The sequence below is a fragment of the Lipotes vexillifer genome, unplaced genomic scaffold (genome assembly GCF_000442215.2).
Source record: "Lipotes vexillifer unplaced genomic scaffold, Lipotes_vexillifer_v1.1 scaffold2106, whole genome shotgun sequence".
NCBI classification, from domain to species: Eukaryota; Metazoa; Chordata; class Mammalia; order Artiodactyla; family Lipotidae; genus Lipotes; species Lipotes vexillifer.
This window is the reverse complement of record NW_006775310.1, coordinates 96,228-119,308: the sequence shown is the minus strand read 5'-3', so window position 1 is coordinate 119,308 and position 23,081 is coordinate 96,228. Positions and strand designations below refer to the sequence as shown.

At 40.1% G+C, this 23,081-nt stretch overlaps 1 protein-coding gene across 4 annotated transcripts in view; it reads right to left on the bottom strand.

Moving 5' to 3' along the window:
* ATP6V0A1 (ATPase H+ transporting V0 subunit a1) overlaps positions 1 to 21,926 on the bottom strand; it is a 54,384-nt gene extending 32,458 nt beyond the window's left edge. Inside the window, exons 1-6 of one of the 4 annotated variants that reach the window (XM_007449845.1) lie at positions 21,852 to 21,926; positions 19,788 to 19,951; positions 8,583 to 8,661; positions 7,078 to 7,175; positions 6,009 to 6,137; positions 223 to 305 (exon numbers count right to left, since the gene is read on the bottom strand). In XM_007449845.1, the coding sequence (XP_007449907.1) occupies positions 223 to 305; positions 6,009 to 6,137; positions 7,078 to 7,175; positions 8,583 to 8,661; positions 19,788 to 19,904 (506 nt within the window). In that variant the 5' untranslated portion in view covers positions 19,905 to 19,951; positions 21,852 to 21,926. Of the gene's footprint in view, positions 1 to 222; positions 327 to 6,008; positions 6,138 to 7,077; positions 7,176 to 8,582; positions 8,662 to 19,787; positions 19,954 to 21,851 lie in introns of those variants that run through there. The other 3 variants (XM_007449844.1, XM_007449843.1, XM_007449846.1) reach the window with 3 other exon arrangements.
* Between the last annotated feature and the right edge of the window lie 1,155 nt (positions 21,927 to 23,081).

Genomic DNA, 23,081 nt, shown 5'->3' with positions numbered 1-23,081 from the left:
CCCAAAAAAAAAAAAAAAAAAAAAGGGCTGCCAAAGTCTGATTCCTGGACTCAGCAGAGGGTTGACAGAACAACTCAGGAACCGAATGCAAAACAACTTAGCAACACTTCGCAATGGGCTCAGAAGAGAGGGCATCCTGGAAGCAAGTGAATGCCCAGCCTCACCGCTCTTTTGAAAAGCAAAAATGAACATGACCCCACTGAGTACAGAAGTGGTACATACCCAAGTCTTAAAGGCGTGCCTCTTCCCATCTCACTTGGCTCCAAGAGGGATGAGGATTCTTCCAACAGGTCTGGATCCGCCATCTGCTGATGATGCAATTCAGCCTGAATTCACAAATCAATTAATATCTAATGAAAATAGTTAGTGGCATGCAGGGAACGAGGAACCAGGAGATAAGTTCAGAAAATAAAGATGAAAAAAAACCCAAAACACCAAAAGAGAAGACATACCTACAAAAAGAACAGGGGAAGAAAACAAAGGAAAGAAACAAGAGGTAAAGGAAGCAGAATTACCCCAGTAAAGCATCTGGGGAAATGGTTTTAGAAATAAGGAATAAAGGAAAAAACATTAAATGATGGTAACACCTGTATAAATCTGTTACTTGGTGGAAATCATTTTTTCTCTTATGTTTCCCTGAATGAGCCATGAAAGTACCAAGAAATACCTTTGCATATGGATAGAAGCTGAACTGTTTCTTCCTTTTGAGCAAAAACAAGGCAGTTCTGCAGAAACATTCAACACCAACTTTACAGGCAGCTACAAGCTAGAATTTTCTCTGGGTAAGAATGCAAAAGATGGAGACTCTCTTTCTAAGGAAGAAAGCACGGCGTTGTCACCGTCTTCAACAGGAGAAAGACAGAAGGGGCATCTCCAGATTTCTAAGTTTTCCATGCTCTTAAAAATTCAGAACATGAGAACTTTCAGCATGACCACTGTAAAAAATGCTCCAAACCATGGGATTTAAAGAGTATTTCTTTGTCCAAAAGGATAAGAAGCACAATAGCTGGGCAGGCATGAGCCTCCATTGCATCAATAAAGGGAAGGAAAAGTGAAAACGTATCTGAATGTCCTAGTTTCTGACCAGGAATCTAGGAATATTAAAAAGTTCACGTACGCTTTACAGTTTAAGGATTCTTGAGAACATAGCTTAAGCCAACAATCTAAATCAAGTGAAGTGAAGAAAAAGTAACAGATAATAAGCCAATATAGAGCATGTGGACTAGTTTGTTTAGATTTAAAATGATTTCCACCATGACAGTTTATACAATAAAATGAAGGAGGAGCAGGACCTTCTCCGATGTAGGTCTACATTTCCTAGTCTCTCTCTTCATAATACATCTTACCACCTTTCCTCTCATCAGGAAGGAGAAGCTACCCTAAAAACTGAAGGCCAACTGACTTCTCCACTGACTGACCTCCCCAACTTCAATATCCATGCACTACGTGTTTGACCAAAGACTAGAAGTAAGCCAGAATAATCTTCATTTTCAAAAGCAAAACTAAACAAAAAATCAGGAGAATTTTTCTCTATCATTTTCACTCTAAATTTCAATTTGATTCTATTTCTGTCAACCCCACTATTGAAAAAATGGCACATGGGAACCCCTCTTGATAAAGTCATAGGACCATAAATGTAAAGTCAAAGGGTGGGGGGTGGGGAACTGAGTATAAACCAGATGATAAGTCTAAACAAGTGAAAGCAATTGTTTGGGAAGTAAATTCTAGAAGCAGGATCTACTCTCAACAACCAAAAGGAAAAAAAAAAAAAAAGGAAGGATAGGCACTGGGTACACCAGAAGTGCAGAGAAATACTGTCATGAGATTTGGAAAACTTTAAGATGAGATAATGGGGGCACAGGTTACCACTTGCCCTCAAACGGAAGCTTAGGGGGCTCTTTTTGTTTCTACTTAAAATCAGATCAGCTGACTGCAAGCCACAGGCAACTTGTTTTGAGGATCCAGGTGACTACTGCCTTTCAACTTGCTCTTAGGATGTCCCTTGCCAAAAACCAGTGAAACTGACTACTACCCACAAGCCTCCTGTCTACTTCCCCACACGGTTCACAAGACCTGGTTTACGTAAACCATAAAGATCAGACTCGGTGCAAACATATGTGCTCTAAAGGGGAAAACTGATGGAACAGCAAGTAGTGTTTAGCAACTAGACTACTCCAAAGAGTATATCCAGAATTCTCTGGGAATTAAAAAAACAATAAAACCCCAGCAGAATTAAAATTAAATAGAAATTTGCAATAATATTCTAATTAATAATTTCACTATTTCATACTTAAGAATCCTAAGTCTTAGAGAGGAAAGTTAAAATTTGTCAAATGAAATAATTGTGCCTGATGAGAAACTAGATGTCCACAACCATTAACTGAGGGCCTTTAAAGCAATATTGAAAACCATGTCATCAAGTATCTAAATACTAATCTGGGTTCTCTAATAAAAGTACTGCCAAGGTTCTTCTAAATTACTTGCTATGCCCTCTGATTTACCCTTTCCCCCGTCGGAATACTAAAGCCATGCCTTGAAAAAAGGAAGCAGCAGAACTTCAGTAGTTCTATTTCTGCACTTCAGTGTAAGTGGCACATCCAGTTCAAGCTACATTACCAAGAGCAAACACTTCTGTTTCCATCTACATTGAGAAAGAAATTATATTTCTTCACCTAAGGTATTCACTCAAGCCCCAAAGGAGATGGCAGATGGGAAAGAAAAGTAAAGAAAGCAGATGGATGGAAAACTCAGAAGGAAAGGAAGGCAGGGATCTGCATGCCATTAACCATTACTTTTCCAGTCTTCTTTACGCTCTCATATGTTATGGTGCTTATGGTAAAAGATGCAGAGAAATCTCTCCAGCTCTTACAGTTCTTCATAAGCAAGAAGACTGAGAAAAGGATAATCATTAACAAGTCATTTTAAATGCTCTGGATAAGAAATGGCTAAATCAAATTTTTAATCATTATAAATCATAAGAATATTCAATATATGTTTACTTCTCCCTTTCTACACACTTGGCCAATCATAAGCCCTATGCCTGGAGATGCAAAGAATCATCTTCTGATTTAGCCATTTTCTGCTAACTCATTATTGTAAATTACTGATCATATTCACCAAATTATATTAAAAAGAAGGGTTTAAAATTGGTAGTGTTTCAGGCCACTTGCAAACATTATAATCTTAGGCATGGAAGAAAGTCTCATGAAATTCTACATCTCTGAGATTTGAGAGTCCCAAGTTTCCTTATCTCTTGCATTAAGTAAAGCGTGCACTCACATGTGCAGACGTGCTTAACTCCGTGAGGCCCTGTCTCTTATCATGGTAGTGACACCTGAGACTGCTGTATGGCCACAGCAGTGCAGGGGCTAGTGAAAGGGACCTGGCTGAGACTAAGAGCTAATGGTAAGAGCGGGCAAGACATTGACTGGGCACTAGTAGAGAAAAGGAGGAGTGGTGCTGGCCAGAAGACTCCTCACAGGGGAGTGACAGGGACTGATGACGAAAGCAACAGAAGAACCGCTCACAGCCAAGGCCTCGTGCTCAAAAGTACTTCCAGAGATTAAAAACAAATGTTTTGCACAAGTAGGAGGGGGAAAACAATGCAAAATGGATAGGGCGCGAAGGTCATGTCTGCCTTCTCAGGATGAGTATTTCATGTTTAGACCTATTAATCACAAAGAAAATTCCTAAACCCATAGCTACAATTTTAAAATCTTATATCATCTTTCCAAGTGGTTCCTCTTATTTTTTTAAAAATTTTTATTGGAGTATAGTTGATTTACAATGTTGTGTTAGTTTCTGCTGTACAGCAAAGTGTACCAGTTATACACATACATACATCCACTCTTTTTAAGATTCTTTTCCCATATAAGTCATTACAGAGTGCTGAGAAGAGTTCCCTGTGCAATACAGTAGGTCCTTATTAGTTATCTATTTTATATATCCTCTTATTTTGTTTTTACTATTTTTTTAATTATAAAATTAACAGTTTAAAAAACTATTTCCATTAAGGGAGTCCATTTGTCAGTCTTTATTCAGAATTTCTACCAGAATGAACTAGACTAGGAAGCCTATCCCAATCCTTAAACTCAGGAGGTTATGAAAAACATTTTCATACATCTCAGCAACATCCCAGCAGTAAACTAAAGGCTATATCAAAAGGGAAAGAAAGAGGGGAGAGGGTAAAAGAATTAAGTCCCAAATAATGATAAAAGTAACTGAGCTTTGACCTTGAGGCCAGATTTACTTTGGATCTGTGGGCAGCACCTTGGACATGTATAGAAAAGCACACATCTATGAGCATAGGGAGGCACTGTGTTCAGGGATGTTTCCTGATATGAGTAAGTGACATATTCCTTGAACATAGGGACCATGTCTTACCCATCTTATGCTTTACAAACAGTAGGTGCTCTTCAAATGCTCTGTGAATTAATGAGTATAAACACAATAATGTTTTCACAGTGAGTACACTGGAATTCCAGATTATTTGTTTATCAAAACCATTGGGCATAAGTGGTCGTGCCTGTTGCAAAAGACCTGTAACACCTGGAAAGAGTTAATCACACTGTCCCACACCCTTTAATGTGATATTGGGGACTGGTGAAAGAAGTTACCATCAGTCTCAAAATTCTCAACTCAGTGAGCAAACTGAATATTCACACCAACCCTCTCCTGGTATGTAGCCAGATCCTGATTCTCAGGAAGACTGGGCAATTAAATTCCTGTGAGCTTTTCTCCTTTCCCTGGCTCCAACAGATCCTTTTAAGCATGGCTTCTCTGAGTCACATCCTTAGTTACTAAGGAATGTATCACATCTTCAGCTGACTTTCTCTAGCCCCATGGTTCTCACACTAGCATGCTTCAGAATCACCTTGTGAAAACAGATTGCTGGGCTGGGCACCACCCTCAGAGTTTCTGACTGAAAAAGTCTTGTGTGAGGACTTAAAATTTGCATTCTGACAAGTTCCCAGGTGAGGCTGACGTTGCTAGTTGGCAACCCCCTGCTCCAGTCTAGAGAGCTAGTGAGACTTATTCTTTCCTCAAAAGACAGAAATTACAAGTAAAACTGAGGACATATAAGATGCTAACTAAAATGGGCCTTCTGTTTTTCAAAAGCTTTGCTAATTTTTGTTGTTGTTGAGCAAAGGAAATAAAGAACTTATGGGAAGGTACACTGAAGAGTGACTGGGACAATCTCTGAAATGTCTGATGTTGTTAATCTGGTGGAAAAGACACCTATTGAAAAGAGAGTTACCCATATTTTAGGCCATCAGAAAAAGCACGTCCAGGCTGAAAGCTAAGACTCCCCCTTCTCAGGTTTAATTAGGAGAAGGAAGCCTTCTGAAAGCCTTATTCCAATCCTTTCCATGGGATCACCTCAGAAAGCTGTCACCTGGCAACTCAGTCACCTACATTTTTAACCCAGGAACTTATTAACATTTTTTCCCTACAAGGTAATAAAGTTGAGTTTATATGAAAATCCAGGAATTTCAAACAGGCATCCTACCAATTTTCCAAACAACATAAAGAAAAGCTCTTGAAAAATTAAGTGTGATGTGCAATCTGGAGTACTTAAAAATGTGCTCAGAGGTTGAAAAGCAAACATAGAGGATAAAAATTAAAAGTTAATGACAAAAGGTTTGGAGATTAAACCTTTGTTATAATTTCATGTATAACTAACTGTTTCCTATTGCTTCAACTTTAAGCATATACTTACCTTAAAATGTAAAAATTTCATCTAACTATGTTTATACAACTATTTTAGGGTTCCTTTCCCCATCTTGAGATGAAAAATTGCTGAAAATGCAAAATTATACAAAACCATGGCTGACTGTGTACTGCATGAAAAATCGAACATAATCTGACATTTCTTCAAATAAAACAGGGTGCAGAAATGGTATTGCTTTCAAACTAGCAAATTAAAATAATTATTGGAATAAAAATATGGCCCACTTGTGCTGGTGTAATATCAGCTGCTCAAATATTAAAAGAAACAATAGTCTGACCTCATCGAAAAACTGCTGAGTTTTGCGAAGTATAAATTTTAATTCAGTCAGTTCCAAGAAATTTCTCTTCAGAGCTTCTTGGTTTGTGTTGATTTCCTTCAGTTCATTTTCAATCTTCTCAAAATTGGCCTACAGAAACAACAACAACAACAACAAAACCAATTTACTCAAAGGAAGCTCAAAATGCTTGCTCTGAAAGACAGATGAATTCATCCATCCCACAAAACGCTCACCACCCAGGTGGTTCAAAGGTATCTTTGAACAACACAGCAAGTACAGTCAGCCCTCCGTATCCTTGGGTTCCATACCCGCAGATTCAACTAACCATGGTTTGAAAATATTTGGGGAAAAACATTTTCCAGAAAGTTCCAAAGAGCAGAACTTGAATCTGCTGCCCACCAGCAACTATTTACCTAGCATCTACATTGGATTTACAACTACTTACATAGCATTTACATTGTATTAGGTATTATAAGTAATCCAGAGATGATTTAAAGTATATGGGAGGATGTACATAGGTTATATGCAAATACTACAGCTATTTTATATACGGGACTTGGGCATCAGCAGATTTTGGTATCCGAGGGACAGCCTGGAACCAATCCCCCTCAGATACTGAAGGACAACTGTATTGTGTTTTTACCAGGGCAATTTTCTTCATGAAAACTTTTTGGCTTAAAATCGTCTTTCTTTATCTATAGATTCTGTTGTACACTTGGTTAAATTCCTCAGGGGACTTTGGATAGATGAAACAATTATTGAAAAGTTAATGAAAGGCTATTCATTTAGTCTATGAGATTAATAAATTACTGGATAAATTAACATTGATCCAATAAACATTTATTTAGTCGCATGTGATAGTATTTGAGATACCACAGAGTTTTTTATACCATAAAAAAGCAAATTCATTTAAATCCCATCCACAAGAAACTTGCAATCAATAGACAACACTGTTGCAATCAACAGACAAGGACAGCAAGAACTATTCTACTCTCCAACTACTCAGAAAATTACTTTCTGCATTTAAATAGAAAGAAACTTATCTGGCTTCCTCAGAAGAAATGTTTACCTCTAAGTCAATCATGTCCCGGGGGAAGGGCACCTCCGGGTTTTCGCCAGTGTCCATAATTGGGATATTGGCTTTCCTTATCTCTTTCTCAACAAATCCTAGAACGACAGAATCGAAACATTCATGTCTAGCTGCACATGTCTGGAATTGCCAATACTTGAGGAAAAAAATAAGAAGACCCCAAACTTGGCTAAAAAGAGCTTCGTTCTAAGAAAGACACTTTTACATAAAAAAGGCAGATCATATAAATCCTTTTTTCTCCACATTCCTCTTCCTCCTACCCTACTGTCTCTAAAGCACAGCTACCCCAAACAGGTTTATCATCCCACTACTGTCTTCTTTCCCTCTTCTGATATTAAAACTGGTCCTCATCTGTGTCAGCTCTCTACCCTTAGTGACTTCTACTGTATGACGGTTCTGGTCACAGATACTGTTGGCAGAGAGGAGCTACAGAAGAGTGCGATTCAGTAGAATATTTGAAACTTAGCACCAGTGAGACAACTCCAGCCTATGTGGGTTTCATTAAATTTGAAAACAGGTCAGTTTTGACTTAAAAAATACAAAAAAACAAAGCACAGAATAAGGCCCCAAAACACCAGAAGAGAAAAGTGTGTCAGGTAATAACTACTGACTTAGTTTTTAGCACGGGGACTAAATTCACCTAACAGCTAACTGAAAGCTGGCATAGTATAGTAGCAAGATCTTGGATTTCGAAGACAGACAACCTGGATTCAAACACCGATCCCATCATGACAGCTTACGTTCTTGGGCAAGTCACTTAACCTCTCTAATCTTTGGTTTCTTCATTTACTAAATATGGGTACTAAATCACCCATCCTGAAGGAATATTGTGGGGAATGAACGAAGTAAAGTATATGAACACCCTAACTCTCAATAGGACCTTAATAAATGTTAGATTCTTCCCTCATAAATAGCTCAAATTAAAAGGCGGCTCTGGGGCTTCCCTGGTGGTGCAGTGGTTGGGAGTCTGCCTGCCGATGCAGGGGACACGGGTTCGTGCCCCAATCCGGGAGGATCCCACGAGCTGTGGAGCGGCTGGGCCCATGGGCCATGGCCGCTGGGCCTGAGCGTCCGGAGCCTGTGCTCCGCAGCGGGAGGGGCTGCGACAGTGAGAGGCCTGTGTACCGGAAAAAAAAAAAAAAAATTTAAAAGGCAGCTCTGCTGACATCTAAAATTGATGGTGTTCTGGGTTCTACCTCTCAGAATTCTACAGTGTAGTACTGCCATAAAACCCTTCCCATAAAAAAATAACCAGTATTTTTCAGCTTGCAGCCTTGTCATCTCAAACAAAGTTTCTATTAAGCAACACCTAGCCCAAACACCACACGTCTACTCGTGCACAAGAAATTCATCTTTATACCAGATTGCAAGATTTTTCTTCTTTTCTTTTCCTCCTGTCGTATTTTCTTCCTTTATTAAGAGGACTCTAATTTAAGACAAATGGCTCACTAAAGGAACATCAGACAAGGCCAAAATGCACATACGAAGCTTTCGATCCATTTCTTCACATCTTCTAACTTCATTCACAAATTTCCGCTGGAAAACGTTCACATCTGGATTTAACTGCAAAATAAGAACAGAATACCAAATATTCAAATACTACATTTCCTCTCTTTCATAAGCAACACATCCTGCAAAGTGAAAACCTAATTTAGTGTCAGTGTATGATGCGATACTAATTAAAACTTTCTACTGATCCACACGACCTGCTTTGGGACCAGTCTCACCAATGAAAAGTAAAATCCCCTCCCTCACTGCTGCAACATATTCCTGGAATGGAGGCAGATTAGACAAATCACAATGGCACAAAATGTTCTTCCCAGGTCAAAAGTCTCAGTGAGCACAACCACCTCCCACATTTGGGCAACAGATATAATAGAAGCTCTGCCTGGTTTTCCTTCTCTCCTTCTTCCCAATCAGAAGAGACAGAAGGCAAACTTCTCTTGTTCTTTTGACCCAGGGTCTTCACCTTCTAGGTGACAGGCTGGTTTATTCAATCATACATCACAAGTAATTTTCAAAGCAATGTGGGAGATATTCTGGGAAATGCAAATAAGAATAAAACAAGTTCCTACTCATTAAGAAGCTTGCAAACTAATAGAGAAGATGAATACAACCAATAAGAGAGCATGTGATAAATTCCATAAAAGCAATACAAAGAAAGAATTATAGTTACTCACCATTTGTGGAGCACCAAATATGTCCCAGACACTGTATTAGGCACTGGCATAAATATAAATAATAAGAGATATCCTAGCTTTGAAGAGCTATCAGCCCCACCGAAGAGAGACACAAACCAATCAATACAACTTTTGTGATAAACGTTATTAAAGAGTAAGCAAAATATTGCTGGCAGTTTCCTATACAGTTAAACATATATCTACCTACCTCATGACTGAGCATTCTACTGCTAGGCACCCGCTTAACAGGAATGAAAACATGTCCACAGAAATTTGTAAAAGAATGTTTACAGCAGTTTTATTCATAATCAACCCAAACTGGCAATGATCCAAATGCCATCAACAGGAGACTGAGTAAAGACACTGTGATATGTTCGTACCACAGAATGCTATTCAGTAATAAAAAAGAATCAACTACAGATATATATATAAATAAGATTAAATCTCAAAAATACGAGGTTGAGTGAAAGAAGTCAGACATAAGAGTCTGTAATGTATCATTCACTTACATGAAGTTCAAGAAAAGGCAAAACTAATCTATGATGGTAGAAATCAAAACAGTGGTTACCTATGATGGGTAGGGGCTGACCAGAAGTGTGCACAAGATAGCTTTCTGGGCTGCTGGAAATATTCTATATCTTGACTCGGGTGGTGGTTATAAGGGTATATAAATTTACCAAAATCATCAACCTGTACTCTTAAGATCTATGCATTTCACTGAATATAAAGTTTACCTCCATAAAAAAGAAGAGGGGGGCTTCCCTGGTGGCGCAGTGGTTAAAAACCTGCCTGCCAATGCAGGAGACGTGGGTTTGAGCCCCGGTCCGGGAAGATCCCACATGCCGTGGAGCAACTAAGCCCATGAGCCACAACTACTGAGCCTGCGCTCTTGAGCCTGTGCTCTGCAGCAAGAGAAGCCACCACAATGAGAAGCCCACGCACAGCAACGAAGAGTAGCCCCCACTCACCGCAACTAGAGAAAGCCGAGCACAGCAACGAAGAATTAGAATTAGAGTTACCATATGACTCAGCAATCCCACTACTGGGCATATACCCAGAGAAAACCATAATTCAAAAAGACACATGCACCCCAATGTTCATTGCAGCACTATTTACAATAGCCAGGTCATGGAGCAAGCTAAATGCCCACTGACAGACAAACAGATAAAGAAGATGTGGTACATATATACAATGGAATATTACCCAGGCATAAAAAGGAATGAAATTGGGTCATTTGTAGGGACGTGGATGAATCTAGAGACTGTCATACAGAGTGAAGTAAGTCAGAAAAAGAAAAACAAATATCACATATTAACACATATATGTGGAACCTAGAAAAATGGTACAGATGAACCAGTCTGCAGGGCAGAAATTGAGGCACAGAAGTAGAGAACAAACATATGGACACGAAGGGGGAAAAGCAGCGGCGGGTGGTGGTGGTGGTGGTGGTGGTATGAATTGGGAGATTGGGATTGACATGTATACACTGATGTGTATAAAATGGATGACTAATAAGAACCTGCTGTATAAAAAAATAAATAGGGCTTCCCTGGTGGTGCAGTGGTGGAGAGTCCGCCTGCCAATGCAGGGGACACGGGTTCAAGCCCTGGTCCAGGAGGATCCCATGTGCCGTGGAGTGGCTGAGCCCATGCTCCACAACTACTGAGCCTGCGCTCTAGAGCCCGTGAGCCACAACTGCTGAGCCCATGTGCTACAACTACTCAGCCCACAAGCCTAGAGCCCGTGCTCCACAACAGGAGAGGCCACCACAGTGGGAGGCCCGTGCACCGCGGCGAGGAGTGGTCCCCGCTCGCCGCAGCTGGGGAGAGCCCACGCGCAGCAACGAGGACCCAACACAGCCAAAAATAAATAAATTAAATAAATAAATTTATAAAAAATAAATTAAATAAAATTCAAAAAAAAAGACACAATGCAGCCATAAATAAATAAATAAATAAATTAATGTTTTAAAAAAGAATGAACTATAAGAGAGAGAGAGAGAGACTGGTAACAGAGAACCTAGTAAGGAAATTATTGGTATTATGTATTACATTAATATTAGACAGATGGAATCTACGGTAAAAACCATTATTAGAGATTAAGAGAATCACTACATAATGATAATAAGAACAATTCCCAGGAAAAGGAAACAATTCCAAACTTGTGTGTCCCTAATAAAGTGCTTATTTGTTTTTGTTTTGCTTTGTTTTTTTTCACTGAGCAGGCACTACTCAGCCTCTCATTCAGAAATTTCCACTTCAATAAACAAGACATTCTGAAGTGAAAGTAGCCACAAGACTCATGGTAACTTTACTGGTTTCATAATCAAGAGTCAAGGTAGGGCTTCCCTAGTGGCGCAGTGGTTGAGAGTCCACCTGCCGATGCAGGGGACACGGGTTCGTGCCCCGGTCCGGGAAGATCCCACATGCTGCAGAGTGGCCGGGCCTGTGAGCCATGGCTGCTGAGCCTGCGCATCCAGAGCCTGTGCTCTGCAATGGGAGAGGCCACAGCAATGAGAGGCCCGCATACAGCAAATAAAAAAAAAAAAATTAAAAAAATTAAAAAAAAAAAAGAGTCAAGGTACAACTGTAGCCACACCATGGCCTGCTTTGGGTAAGCAGTCCTGAAATATGTGGGCAAGGCATTCTCAAAATATTTCAAACAAACATTAACAGAACTACAAGAAAAAACTGACAAATCTGTCTACCTAGTGAGAAATTTTAATATAATTGTAAAACTATTGATACATCAAGGCCACCAAATAATATAAAAGGACAGAGAAAATTTGAACAACGTAATCAGCTTAATCTAACACACACACACATTTTCTAACACTGCATCCAATAGTTCTCTCTTCAAGAGTTCATTTATAAAAACTGACCACAAAATAGGTCACACAGCAAGTCTCAGTACAGAATTGGTACCATAAAATGTTCTCTATCATGCAATTAAGTTAGAAATCCATATCAAACATACAACTTAACATATTTGGAAATTCTAAAATAGCTCTAAGTAATTCACAGCACAAAGAAGAAGTCATAATGAAAATCTCTCTCTCTTTTTTCTTTCCTGTGGCCATGCCACGTGGCTTGCAGGACCTTAGTTCCCCAGCCGGGGATCAAACCCAGGCCCTCAGCAGTGAGAGCACACAGTCCTAATCACTGGACTGCCAGGGAATTCCCTGAAATATCTTAAAATATTTAGAATGGAATGATAAAGAAAATGCTAAAAATCAAACTTTGTAGGATGCAGTTAAAGTGGTATTTAAAGGAAACTTTATAGACTCAGATGCAAATAGAAAAGACTAAAAAATTAATGTGTCAAGTGTTCAAGAAGTTAAAAAAAAAGATAACAGGAAGTAGAAAACAACAAAGAGCAGAAATTGGGACTTCCCTGGTGGTCCAGTGGTTAAGACTCCGCCTTCCAATGCAGGGGGTGCAGATTTGATCCCTGGTTGGGGAGCTAAGATCCCACATTCCTTGGGCCAAAAAACCAAAAAACATAAAACAGTAGCAATATTGTAACAAATTCAATAAAAAGACTTAAAAAAAATTTTTAAAAAGAGCAGAAATGAATAAAAGTTCCTTAACAAAACAAAGTCAAAAGCTGACTTTTTTCTTTTATTATTCTTTATCATTTTATTTGTTATCATTTTTTCTTAAAAGCTGGTAATTTAAAAAGACAAAATGGACCAAATTTTTATAAGACTGAGAGAAGGCATAAATAAACATAAGAATAGAAAAAGTTCACTACAGGGCTTCCCTGGTGGCGCAGTGGTTGAAAAAAAAGGTCACTACAGATAGAAATTTCAATAGTTAAAATATACCCATCTAGAAACACCAGGCCTATAAGGTTTAAAGATAGGTTCTTTCAAAGACTAGATAAACTCAAAGCTTAGAAAAACTATTCCAATGAGGAGACAAATGAAAGGAACATTCCTCAACCAATAAGTGAGATTGGCCAGTAGAATCTTTATACCAAAATAAGATAGGAATAGTTTGAGAAAGGACAATTACAGACCAATATCATTTATAAATATAAATGAAAAAATCCTAATAAAATTATTAGGAAATTGAACCCTAAAATTCTTTTGAATACACCTCATGACCAAGTTTCCCAGGCTTACAAGGATAATTTTACGTTTAAAAAAAGCTATACAAATGGTCTGTAAGCATATGAAAAAGGCTCCACATCATTAGCCGTGAGGGATATGCAAATCAAAACCACTGTGAGGGCTTCCCTGGTGGCGCAGTGGTTGAGAGTCTGCCTGCCGATGCAGGGGACACAGGTTCGTGCCCTGGTCCGGGAAGATCCCACATGCCACGGAGCAGCTAGGCTAGGCCCGTGAGCCATGGCCGCCGAGCCTGCGTGTCCGGAGCCTGTGCTCCACAACGGGAGAGACCACAACAGTGAGAGGCCCGCGTAACGCAAAAAAAAAAAAAAAACCACTGTGAGATACCACTTCACACCCATTAGGATGGCTATAATAAAAAAAAAAAAGGAAAATAACAAGTGTTGCTGAGGATATGAAGGAACTGGAACCCTCATACATTGCTGGTAGGAATGTAAAGTGGTGTGGCTGCTGTGGAAAGCAGTGTGGAGGTTCTTCAAAGTGTCAGAATTACCACATTACCCAGCAATTCTGGGTATATACTCCTGGGTATATACCCAAAAGAAGTGAAAATAGGCACTCAAACAAATACTTGTACATGAATGTTTATATAGCAACCTTATTCACAATAGCCAAAATGTGAAAACAACTCAAATATGTTCAGCAACTAATGAATGAATAAACAAAAGGTGGTATATACATACAATGGAAAATATTCAGCCATAAAATGGAGTGAGTACTGATACATGCTACAATAGGATGAATCCTGAAAACAATATGCTAAGCAAAAGCAGCAAGATACAAAAGGCAATGTGTCATATGATTCCATTCATATATAATGTCCATCCAGAATAGGGAAATCCAGAAACACAGTGGTAGATTAAGTGATTGCCAAGGGCTGGGGCGAGGGAGAGATGGGGAGTGACTGCTATGGGTACATTTTCTTTGCAGGGGCGATTAAATGTTCCGGAATTAGACAGTGGTGATGGTTACACAAGCATGTGAATGCACTAAATACCACTGAACTGTACACTGTAAAAGGGTGACTTTTTTGGTATATCTCAATTGAAAAAAACATAGGCAGTGGAATCAGACAATCCTGGATACAAAATCTGTGTGTCCCTGGGGTATTTTCATCTGTGCTGCAGGTTCCTAAACTGTAAAGTGAGAGTGGTAGGTTCCACTATCCAAAAGGAGGTTCTACTTCTCAGGCTGCTGTAGGAATGCCTGCAGTAATAATGTAAAATGTTCAACATGACATCTATTCACAAAATGTAAATTGTCCTTATGATCCTACATGTTAGGCAGTAAGAGACTGAAGAATAGACAAGAAGAATGTCAAAGAGAAGAATAAATGAGGGGACAGATAAGCCACAGAAGATTTTGAACACGGCGAGCAATGAAACATGTCTTGTCTCTAAAACCCAGGGCAGGGCTTCCCTGGTGGCGCAGTGGTTGAGAGTCCGCCTGCCGATGCAGGGGACACGGGTTCGTGCCCCGGTCCGGGAAGATTCCACCTGCCGCAGAGTGGCTGGGCCCGTGAGCCATGGCCGCTGAGCCTGCATGTCCGGAGCGTGTGCTCCGCAACGGGAGAGGCCACGACAGTGAGAGGCCCGAGTACCGCAAAAAAAACACAAAAAACAGGGCAATATCTTTTGTATAGAAGATAAGTAACAACTAGTTCTATACTGAAACTACTTCTTATACTGAAACCACTCATTTTAATATGCTGCATATTTTCATACTTAAAAAAAGATACAAATAAGAAAGAAAAGTACAGATACATGCTACAATATAGATGAACCTTGAAAACATTACGTTAAATGAAAGAAGCCAGACACAAAAGACTACATATTGTATGACTCCACTCACATGAAATGTCCAAATCCACAGAAACAGCAATGAAGATTAGTGGTTACCAGGGGCTGGGGGTGGGGAGTGGGGTTGGGAGGAAATGGGGAGTGCCTGTTAATGGCTACAGGGTTTCTTACTGGGGTGATGAAAATGTTCTAAAATTGATTGTGATGGTTGTACAATTCTGTGAATATACTAAAAGTCATTAAATTGTACACTTTAAATGGATAAATTGTATGGTATGTGAATTATATCTCAGTAAAGCTGTTAAAAAAAATTAGTAGAAAAAATATGGCTATGTAATTCACCAAATTAACAGATTAAAGGAGAAAAAAACATGGCAACCTCAATAAGGAAAGGCATTAAATAAAATTCCACAACCATTTGTGACACTAACTTCAGAAAATCAGAAGTTGAAAGGAATCTGCATAATCTAATAGAATTTTCCAAAAAATTAAGAATAAACGTCTTATTTAAATTATAAAAAATTTAAAAGATTCCCCTTAAAGTTAGAAGCAAGACAGGCATACTACATAATAGATACAAAGCATTTTGCCCTATTTCCTTACTAACAATAATCCCAATTTTGTTTAGGGCAGCAACTGCTCAGCTGAAAAAAAGAAAACCACCACATTTCCCAGAATCCCCTGCAGCTAGAGTATACCATAATTTTGGCCAATGATAAATTAGCAAAGTCTGCTGAGGATTTCTGGGAAAGTTGTTTTCCTCCATATGTAAGTACTTCCCCCTCCTCCTTGCACTTCTTTCTCCCTGCCTAGAATATGGAAGAAATGCTGGGAGCTGTGGTGGTCGTCTATAAGGACAAAAGCCAAATGCTCAAGGATGGCCAAAAAGAAACACAGAATGATCTTAGGACACTGATGACAGTGTGAAGCTGGGCTTCATGTTACATGAGAAAAGTACACCCCTAACATTTGGGTTTTCAGTTACATACAGCTAAACACAATCCTAACCAGTATTAGCTTGCTCTTACTCTTCATCAATACGTTATGTTATTGGGACTTCTCTGGTGGTCCAGTGGGTAAGACTCCAAGCTCCCAATGCAGGGGGCCCAGGTTCAATCCCTGGTCAGGGAACTGGATCCCGCATGTGTGCCACAACTAAGAGTCTGCATGCTGCAACTAAGAAGGCTGCATGCTGCAACTATGAGCCTACATGTCACATGCCACAAGATCCACATGTGACATGCCACAAGGAAAATGTCACATGCCACATGTGACATGAAAATCCCGCATGCCACAAGGAAGATCCCACCGCATGCCACAACTGAGACTTGGTGCAGACAAAATAAACAAATAAATATTAAAAAATAAATTTTTAAAAAGTTATGTTATTAAAGGTCCCAATGGATACAGTAAAATAAGAGAAAGAAAAGGAAAAGGATTTGAAAGAAACAGTTTACTCTCTGACAGTGCAGTAAAAAAGATTATATCAAATGTAGCAAAATGTTAACAACTGGTGAATCTACATTGGAGTATTTAGGCTTGAAATTTTTCAAGATAAAAATCTAGAAGGGGGCTTCCCTGGTGGCGCAGTGGTTAAGGTTCAAAAGTGTAAAAGCAATATCCTTCTGCTCGAAACTATTTTTTTGTTTTGGAAAACATAGCTATTTTTCATAAAAATGTTATGATAACATGTAGTAGGTTTATTATTATAATTTTTAAATGATTTAATAAGTAAATACTTCAAACATTTCTCAGTTTTAATTTCCAGTACAATAATATCGCTAACTGTAACTCTTATAAAAGCCCTCTGGGGTCCTCAATTTTTTAAGAGTCTAAAGAGGTCCTTAGACCAAAAAGTTTGAGAACCACTGCCCTAGAGAAACTATCACACATGTATACCACAAGACACATAAATGAATCTTGCTTGCACCACTGTTGAGCAAAGAATTGCAATCAACCAAAATGTTCATCAAAAGGAAAAAATGATAAACTGTATATTCTTACAATAACTATACAGCAATTTAAAGGAATGAACTAGCACTATCTGTATCAACGTGGTTAAATCTTACAAACATTAAATTTAAAAAGTACTTGCTGAAGGATACACACAACATGAAACCATATACATAGTTTTAAAACATAAAATTATACTATATATTATGTAGTGATACATACATACATACATACATACACAGCAAAAGTGGAAAAAAAACAAGGGAATGATAAAAGCAAAGATTGTAGAGATTACCTTTGCGAGGGAGGAGAGAGACATGAATGGCAGGGAAGAAGGATACACAGCTTTCAATTATTTGTGGAATGTTTCTCTTAATTAGATAGTAGAAACATAGTTACAGGCATAACTCGTTTTACTGTATTTCATATTATTGCACTTTGCAGATATCACTCTGTTTTACAAATTGAAGGTTTGTGGCAACCCTGCATTGAGGAAGGTTGATCAGCACCATTATTCCAACAGCATTTGCTCACTTCGTGTCTCTGTGTCACATTTTGGTAATTCTCTGAGTATTTCAAACTTTTCCAGTATTATATCTGTTATGGTGATCAGTGATCTTTTGATTGCAAAAAGATTACGACTTGCTGAAGACTCAGATGATGGTTAGCATTTTTTAGCAACAAACTATTTTTTAATTAATATATGTATATTTTTTTTAGACATAATGCTACTGCACACTTAATACACTACAGTATAGTCTATAGCCTACAGTATAAACGTAACTTGTGGGAATCTTAGTTCCCCGACCAGGGATTGAACCTGTACCCTCGGCAGTGAAAGCGTGGAGTCCTAACCACTGGACCACCAGGGAATTCCCAACATAACTTTTACATGCACTGGGAAACCAAAAAATTTGTGTGACTCGCTTTATTGAGATACTCACTTTACTGTAGTGGTCTGGAGCTAAAATAAATATTCATTGAATTAGTCCCTATAATGTTTTGTATGACTGAAATACAACATAAGTAAAAGTTAAGAACACTGAATAGACACAATGGGTGTTAGGTAGGGACACACCATAGTACCAGATAAAGGATTGCAAATTAAGGATGACTTAGGTTTGATTTAGGTTTCAAGTCTAGAAAACTGGAAGAATATTGATGCATTAGCTCATCTTTAGAAAGTCAGGATGAAGAAATAGTTTGTTAAAAGGCAAGGTGCTGGGATTTAGACATAACAAGCTCGAGAAGCAGAGATGACAAAAATCTTTTTTGGGGGGAGGTGGGATGGGGGGGACAAAGGCCTTCTGAGCTATTTTATTTTATTCTTTTTAATTAAAGTACAGTTAATTTACAATGTAGTGTTAGACAGAAATCTTAGAGAGTTGTTAATTCAGGGATGGTGTTTGGGAAGTCAGGACCAGAGACACAGGTTTGGGACTCGCTGAGTAAAGATGGAAGATTTGAGGATAGATGAGATCACCAAAAGAAAAAAAAAAGTGATAGGGAAGATGTGGGTACAGAGAAGCTTAGCCAGAGAGACCAAAGAAAAGAGTTTCGGGAACAGACACCTATGGCAGGAGTAAGGAACATAAGAGAGAGGTTGGTGGAAGATAACAATGAGTTTTCAGAAAGGTAAGAAAAGGAACCAGAGTCAGGGAGGAGAACATTTGAAGACAGTTGATATAAAAGAGTTCAAAGCGAATAGGGAATAAGACCACATCACTGGATTATATTTGTGCAATTTCGGCTCAGACTGAGAACTTCCTGAAAGCTTGCCAATTCCAGGAAGCCAAAACTGATTAATTCCACCCCTTTCTGACCACTCCTCTTTCATCCATCCATTCATTCCAACAAATTTTGATTATCTTTTATGTGGGCACTAAGGATATAATAACGAATGTCTCTGTCTTCCTGGTGTTTAGATCACAGTAGAAGAGAGATTCTTTAATCAGCCAGTCACACCAATGAATGGAAAATCACGACTGTGATGACTGCTATAAATGAGAGGTACATGGAGCTTTGAGACTGCATAACGAGGAACTGTTACCTGCCCCCTCCTTTCAGCAGCGTAGATTGTGCCTTCAGATTGCAAGCCCCATAGGTCATACGTTTTCTATATCCTTAGACTGTCCATTTTCTTTTGATATCTCCTCCAAGTGCCCAGCATAATGCTTCAGAACAATGGGTATTCAGTATATGCTTATTTATATACTATATATCTGTAACTGGATGCTTCAGATTTTGTAATAAATATGTCCTATTGTATGGAAGAGCTATGACACTTTTTTTTTAATACTGTACTATGGGTGTTAAGGAGCCCAAAAGCAAAGTGCAAGCCTTGAATAGGTTAGTTTGGTGTCCGCCACCCGCATCCCAAGCAATTACCTTGAGAATGCTTAAGATTATTCTCAAAGCGGTAGCTAGTAAAAGTATGGAAGGATTGGCACAAAACATTCTCATCTCTACAAAGACAACTTGAAATGTACACTCTTCCAATACTAAACCAGTGCTATAATGTTATTTTTGAAAATAAAAAGCAAAATGTTCGTCTTAAGGCAAATTGGCCATGACAGGAAAAATAGAGTTCAGCGGTAATCAAGAAGCAGCCCCATAACTACTTACATCACGAAACTGAACCTTTCCGAGTTCTCCTAATTCACTGACACAACAATAAGCAGCTTCTGACTGTAGAAAAAGCTGGGCCAGTGTCATCTCCTCACTCCGGAAAAGCTCCCCCATGGCAGCAGAAAGGACCAGTCAACTGCGTACCTGGATTTCTCTCCAACCTAAGGCAAAACGAGAAAATTATATGACCTTGGAATTATCAAGAGGACTGAGAGCAAACAACACCCCAGGAAGCCTCTTCCGTTTTGCATTTCATTTCTTCCACTCCATGCTGACAGGTCTTTAACAACTGTTTTGACATCCTTCTTAGAAAGACAGAAAGGAGAAACTGCAACGGCTGTTACTGAATCTTCTCCCAAAGAGTGTCTGATGAACAGTCACTTCCTTTGCAGTCGACGTCAGGATTAAATGACAATAATTTGGGACATCTCAATACATAAGAATGTATCCAGATTAAAAACAGGAACTGGGAATCCGAAACAGCTCTTTAAATACCTTGGACACAATATTATGAGGCAGTTGACATTTTTTTTTTCCTGTGTCAGGAAACAAACAGAAGAGACCTCGGTTACCCTGTCATAAAGCATGTCTCCGTCGCATCTAGTTTTCTATCCTCTACTGCTAATTTCTAACAGCCAAAGCCCCAGGACTGCCCTAAAGGTACGGCTACCTTAAAGGGTTTAACTTTCCAAACTCCTCAGAAAACACCATTTTCTCCCAAAAGAATCTAAACACATAAGCATTAACTTAAAAAACAAAAACAGAAAAACACAGAAACAGCTTACACATTAAGCTCAATTTCAAGTCAAGCATGACAGGAATACATGGTAATGACAAAGCAATTTTAAGTCACAGAGAATAAGCTTTGGACCTCCGCAGCTTTCTGTTTCTTATCCCCACCTTCAAGATTAACTACATTCTTCCATCTGTTAAAGCTTCGCATGAATGAGCCAATAAAGATTTCCTTTTCAGTCGGTCTTACCGTTACCGGGTAGGAAAGACAATTGGCGCTATCAGTGGTCCTGAAACTGCTATTATTTATTCTCAATCAGCTATTGTAAGGCACAGGCTGTACAGAATCTAAACTCAACAAAATGTAAGGTATTTTTAGTATCATGAGGGCATCCCTAATGATAGGTGAAACTGGCATCAAAGGAAGAGCTATTCTTCCGGAAGCCTGGGAGACATTTTGAGAAATCTGAAGGACAAAACCTTTGTGCATTTGACGTTCAAGGCAGCAAAACCACGCATTCAGATATAAGCAAGAATTTCTCAAGAGATCATGTAGTTTGACTTTAAGACTGCCTACACCTGAATCATCCAAAACAGCTGTTAACAGATCCCACACTATCCTCAACAAGAATAGATTCCACAGCCTCTAAACACAGAAAATTATGCCAGATCAGCATAGTTCAGAGGCTGCCGATAATGACAGCCTCCAATGAGTTGCCTCCCCGTTTCTGTTCTTTAATGATTACAAGTCTCCCTAGAACATCTCTATCCCACTGGAACCAAAGAGAAAACTAAAAAGGCCACAGCAATTCGGGCGCGTGAGGGTCGCAAAAAAAAAATATGAAGAAACAGTAATCCTGCGCAAGAGGAGTCCAAATAAAGTGCTCCCGAGCCCTGCCTCACGACTGTCATCCAGTCCTCGCCTCCTAACGAGCTGTTCAAATTCACCTGCCTCGTTTCCTGTCTACCTAGTGAGAAGGAGGAATTCTCTGAGCCCAGTCACACCTACCTCCTGGAGTGGGGAATAAAAGGGGATAATCCTCAAATGGGGAGCCCCTTTAAGAAGCCCCCGATTCTTCAGCCTACCCAATAACCTTCAGTTCCTCCACCTTCCACTTAAATGGGGTAAGGGATCGGGGCCTCCAAAAGGGGGTGAACCTCCTGTTTCTCGGCCCAGAGGAGGGGTGCCCGAAGAGGGGTGAACCCCCATTTCCTCTGAGACCTGAAGCCCCTGCTAATTCCTTTGACAACCGAGGGGGCCGTTAGAAGGGTTTGCTGTGCCCCTCGGAGGCCGCTCCCTGCCGCGCTGTACCTACAGCCCCAGCTCACCTCCAGCCGCGGTCAGGCCGCCGCCAAAGCAACCGCCGCAGACCAAAGCCGCAGCCTCCACAGCTCCCGGCAGCAGCACCTCGACGTGCGTGCGTCCGCAAAGCCCCGCCCCCGCGCTGCCGCCGGCCTCCGCCCCCACGATGACCTCATTGCCGTTGGCCAATGGGGTGAGGACTCGGCCGGAGGCCTCATTGCGGAGTCGCGGGGGCGTGGGCGAGACCCTGCGTGCTGACGCCATCTTGTTCCCGCAGCCTCGGCTACCGGCCCTGGGAGGGCGGGTGTGTGGGGCGGGCGGCGCAGGTGCTCTAGGCCTTAAGTTCTTGAGCCCTTCAGAATCCTTTCTCACTAATATGTATCCTTGAGGCCAGGCTGCCTGCTTTCTTTATTTTCATACCCAAGGAATTAATTCACAACTTTTTCCTCCTCGAGGGGAGTAGCATGAAGGAGAGAAATTATTATGAAATGACTGGAGAGCTCGAGCGGATCTTTAAAAGGCTTCCAGCCCCAATCTGCGCTGCGCGCGCGCGCACACACACACACCCTTTTTCCTTATTATGCAGGGGAGAAAATTTGAGCCCTAGAGTGGAGAGCGACTTGCTAAAGGTGCTAGATCCTATAGAGGAGCCTTGATCAGGGGGCTCATTCATTTAAGAATAGAGAACCCCTCTTTAAAAAGGTATTTGCTTCAGTCCTTCCAGCAACTGTCCTGCTTCTATTCTTCTCCAGTTAACAGTGGGAGAAACTGTGGTGCTCCAAGGACAGTGGTGCTTCAAGGACAAAGAACGACCCTGCCTGAAAAAGTGTCAACGTTACACCCCCTACTGGACTCCTAATCGCCCTCCCCACCATGTTGCGATGGTTACGAAATTTGTGAGACCACCTGGGCGATGCCTACCTGGGCAACGGGACCTGTCCCAAGTAATGAAAGGCATATGCCCTGTCCCACTCCCACCCTAAAAAGGAAGGTGTATGTGCCTCGATCAATCAGTAAAGGGAATTTTCACCTCGGACCATTTCTTTTGTTTTCTGGCTATAAAAACTGATCAATAGCACATGTTCGGGCTTGACTCTCCCAGGCTATTAGGAAGTTGGCCGCTGTTCTGGCAGTGACCCTTTCCTCTAATAAATTCTATCTTCTTTACATTCTGCCTTGTGTCTGGAAATTCTTTTCCAACCCGCGTTCGGACCTCGTCAGGAACCTTATTAGACCAGGTGTTGTGAAAGTTAATT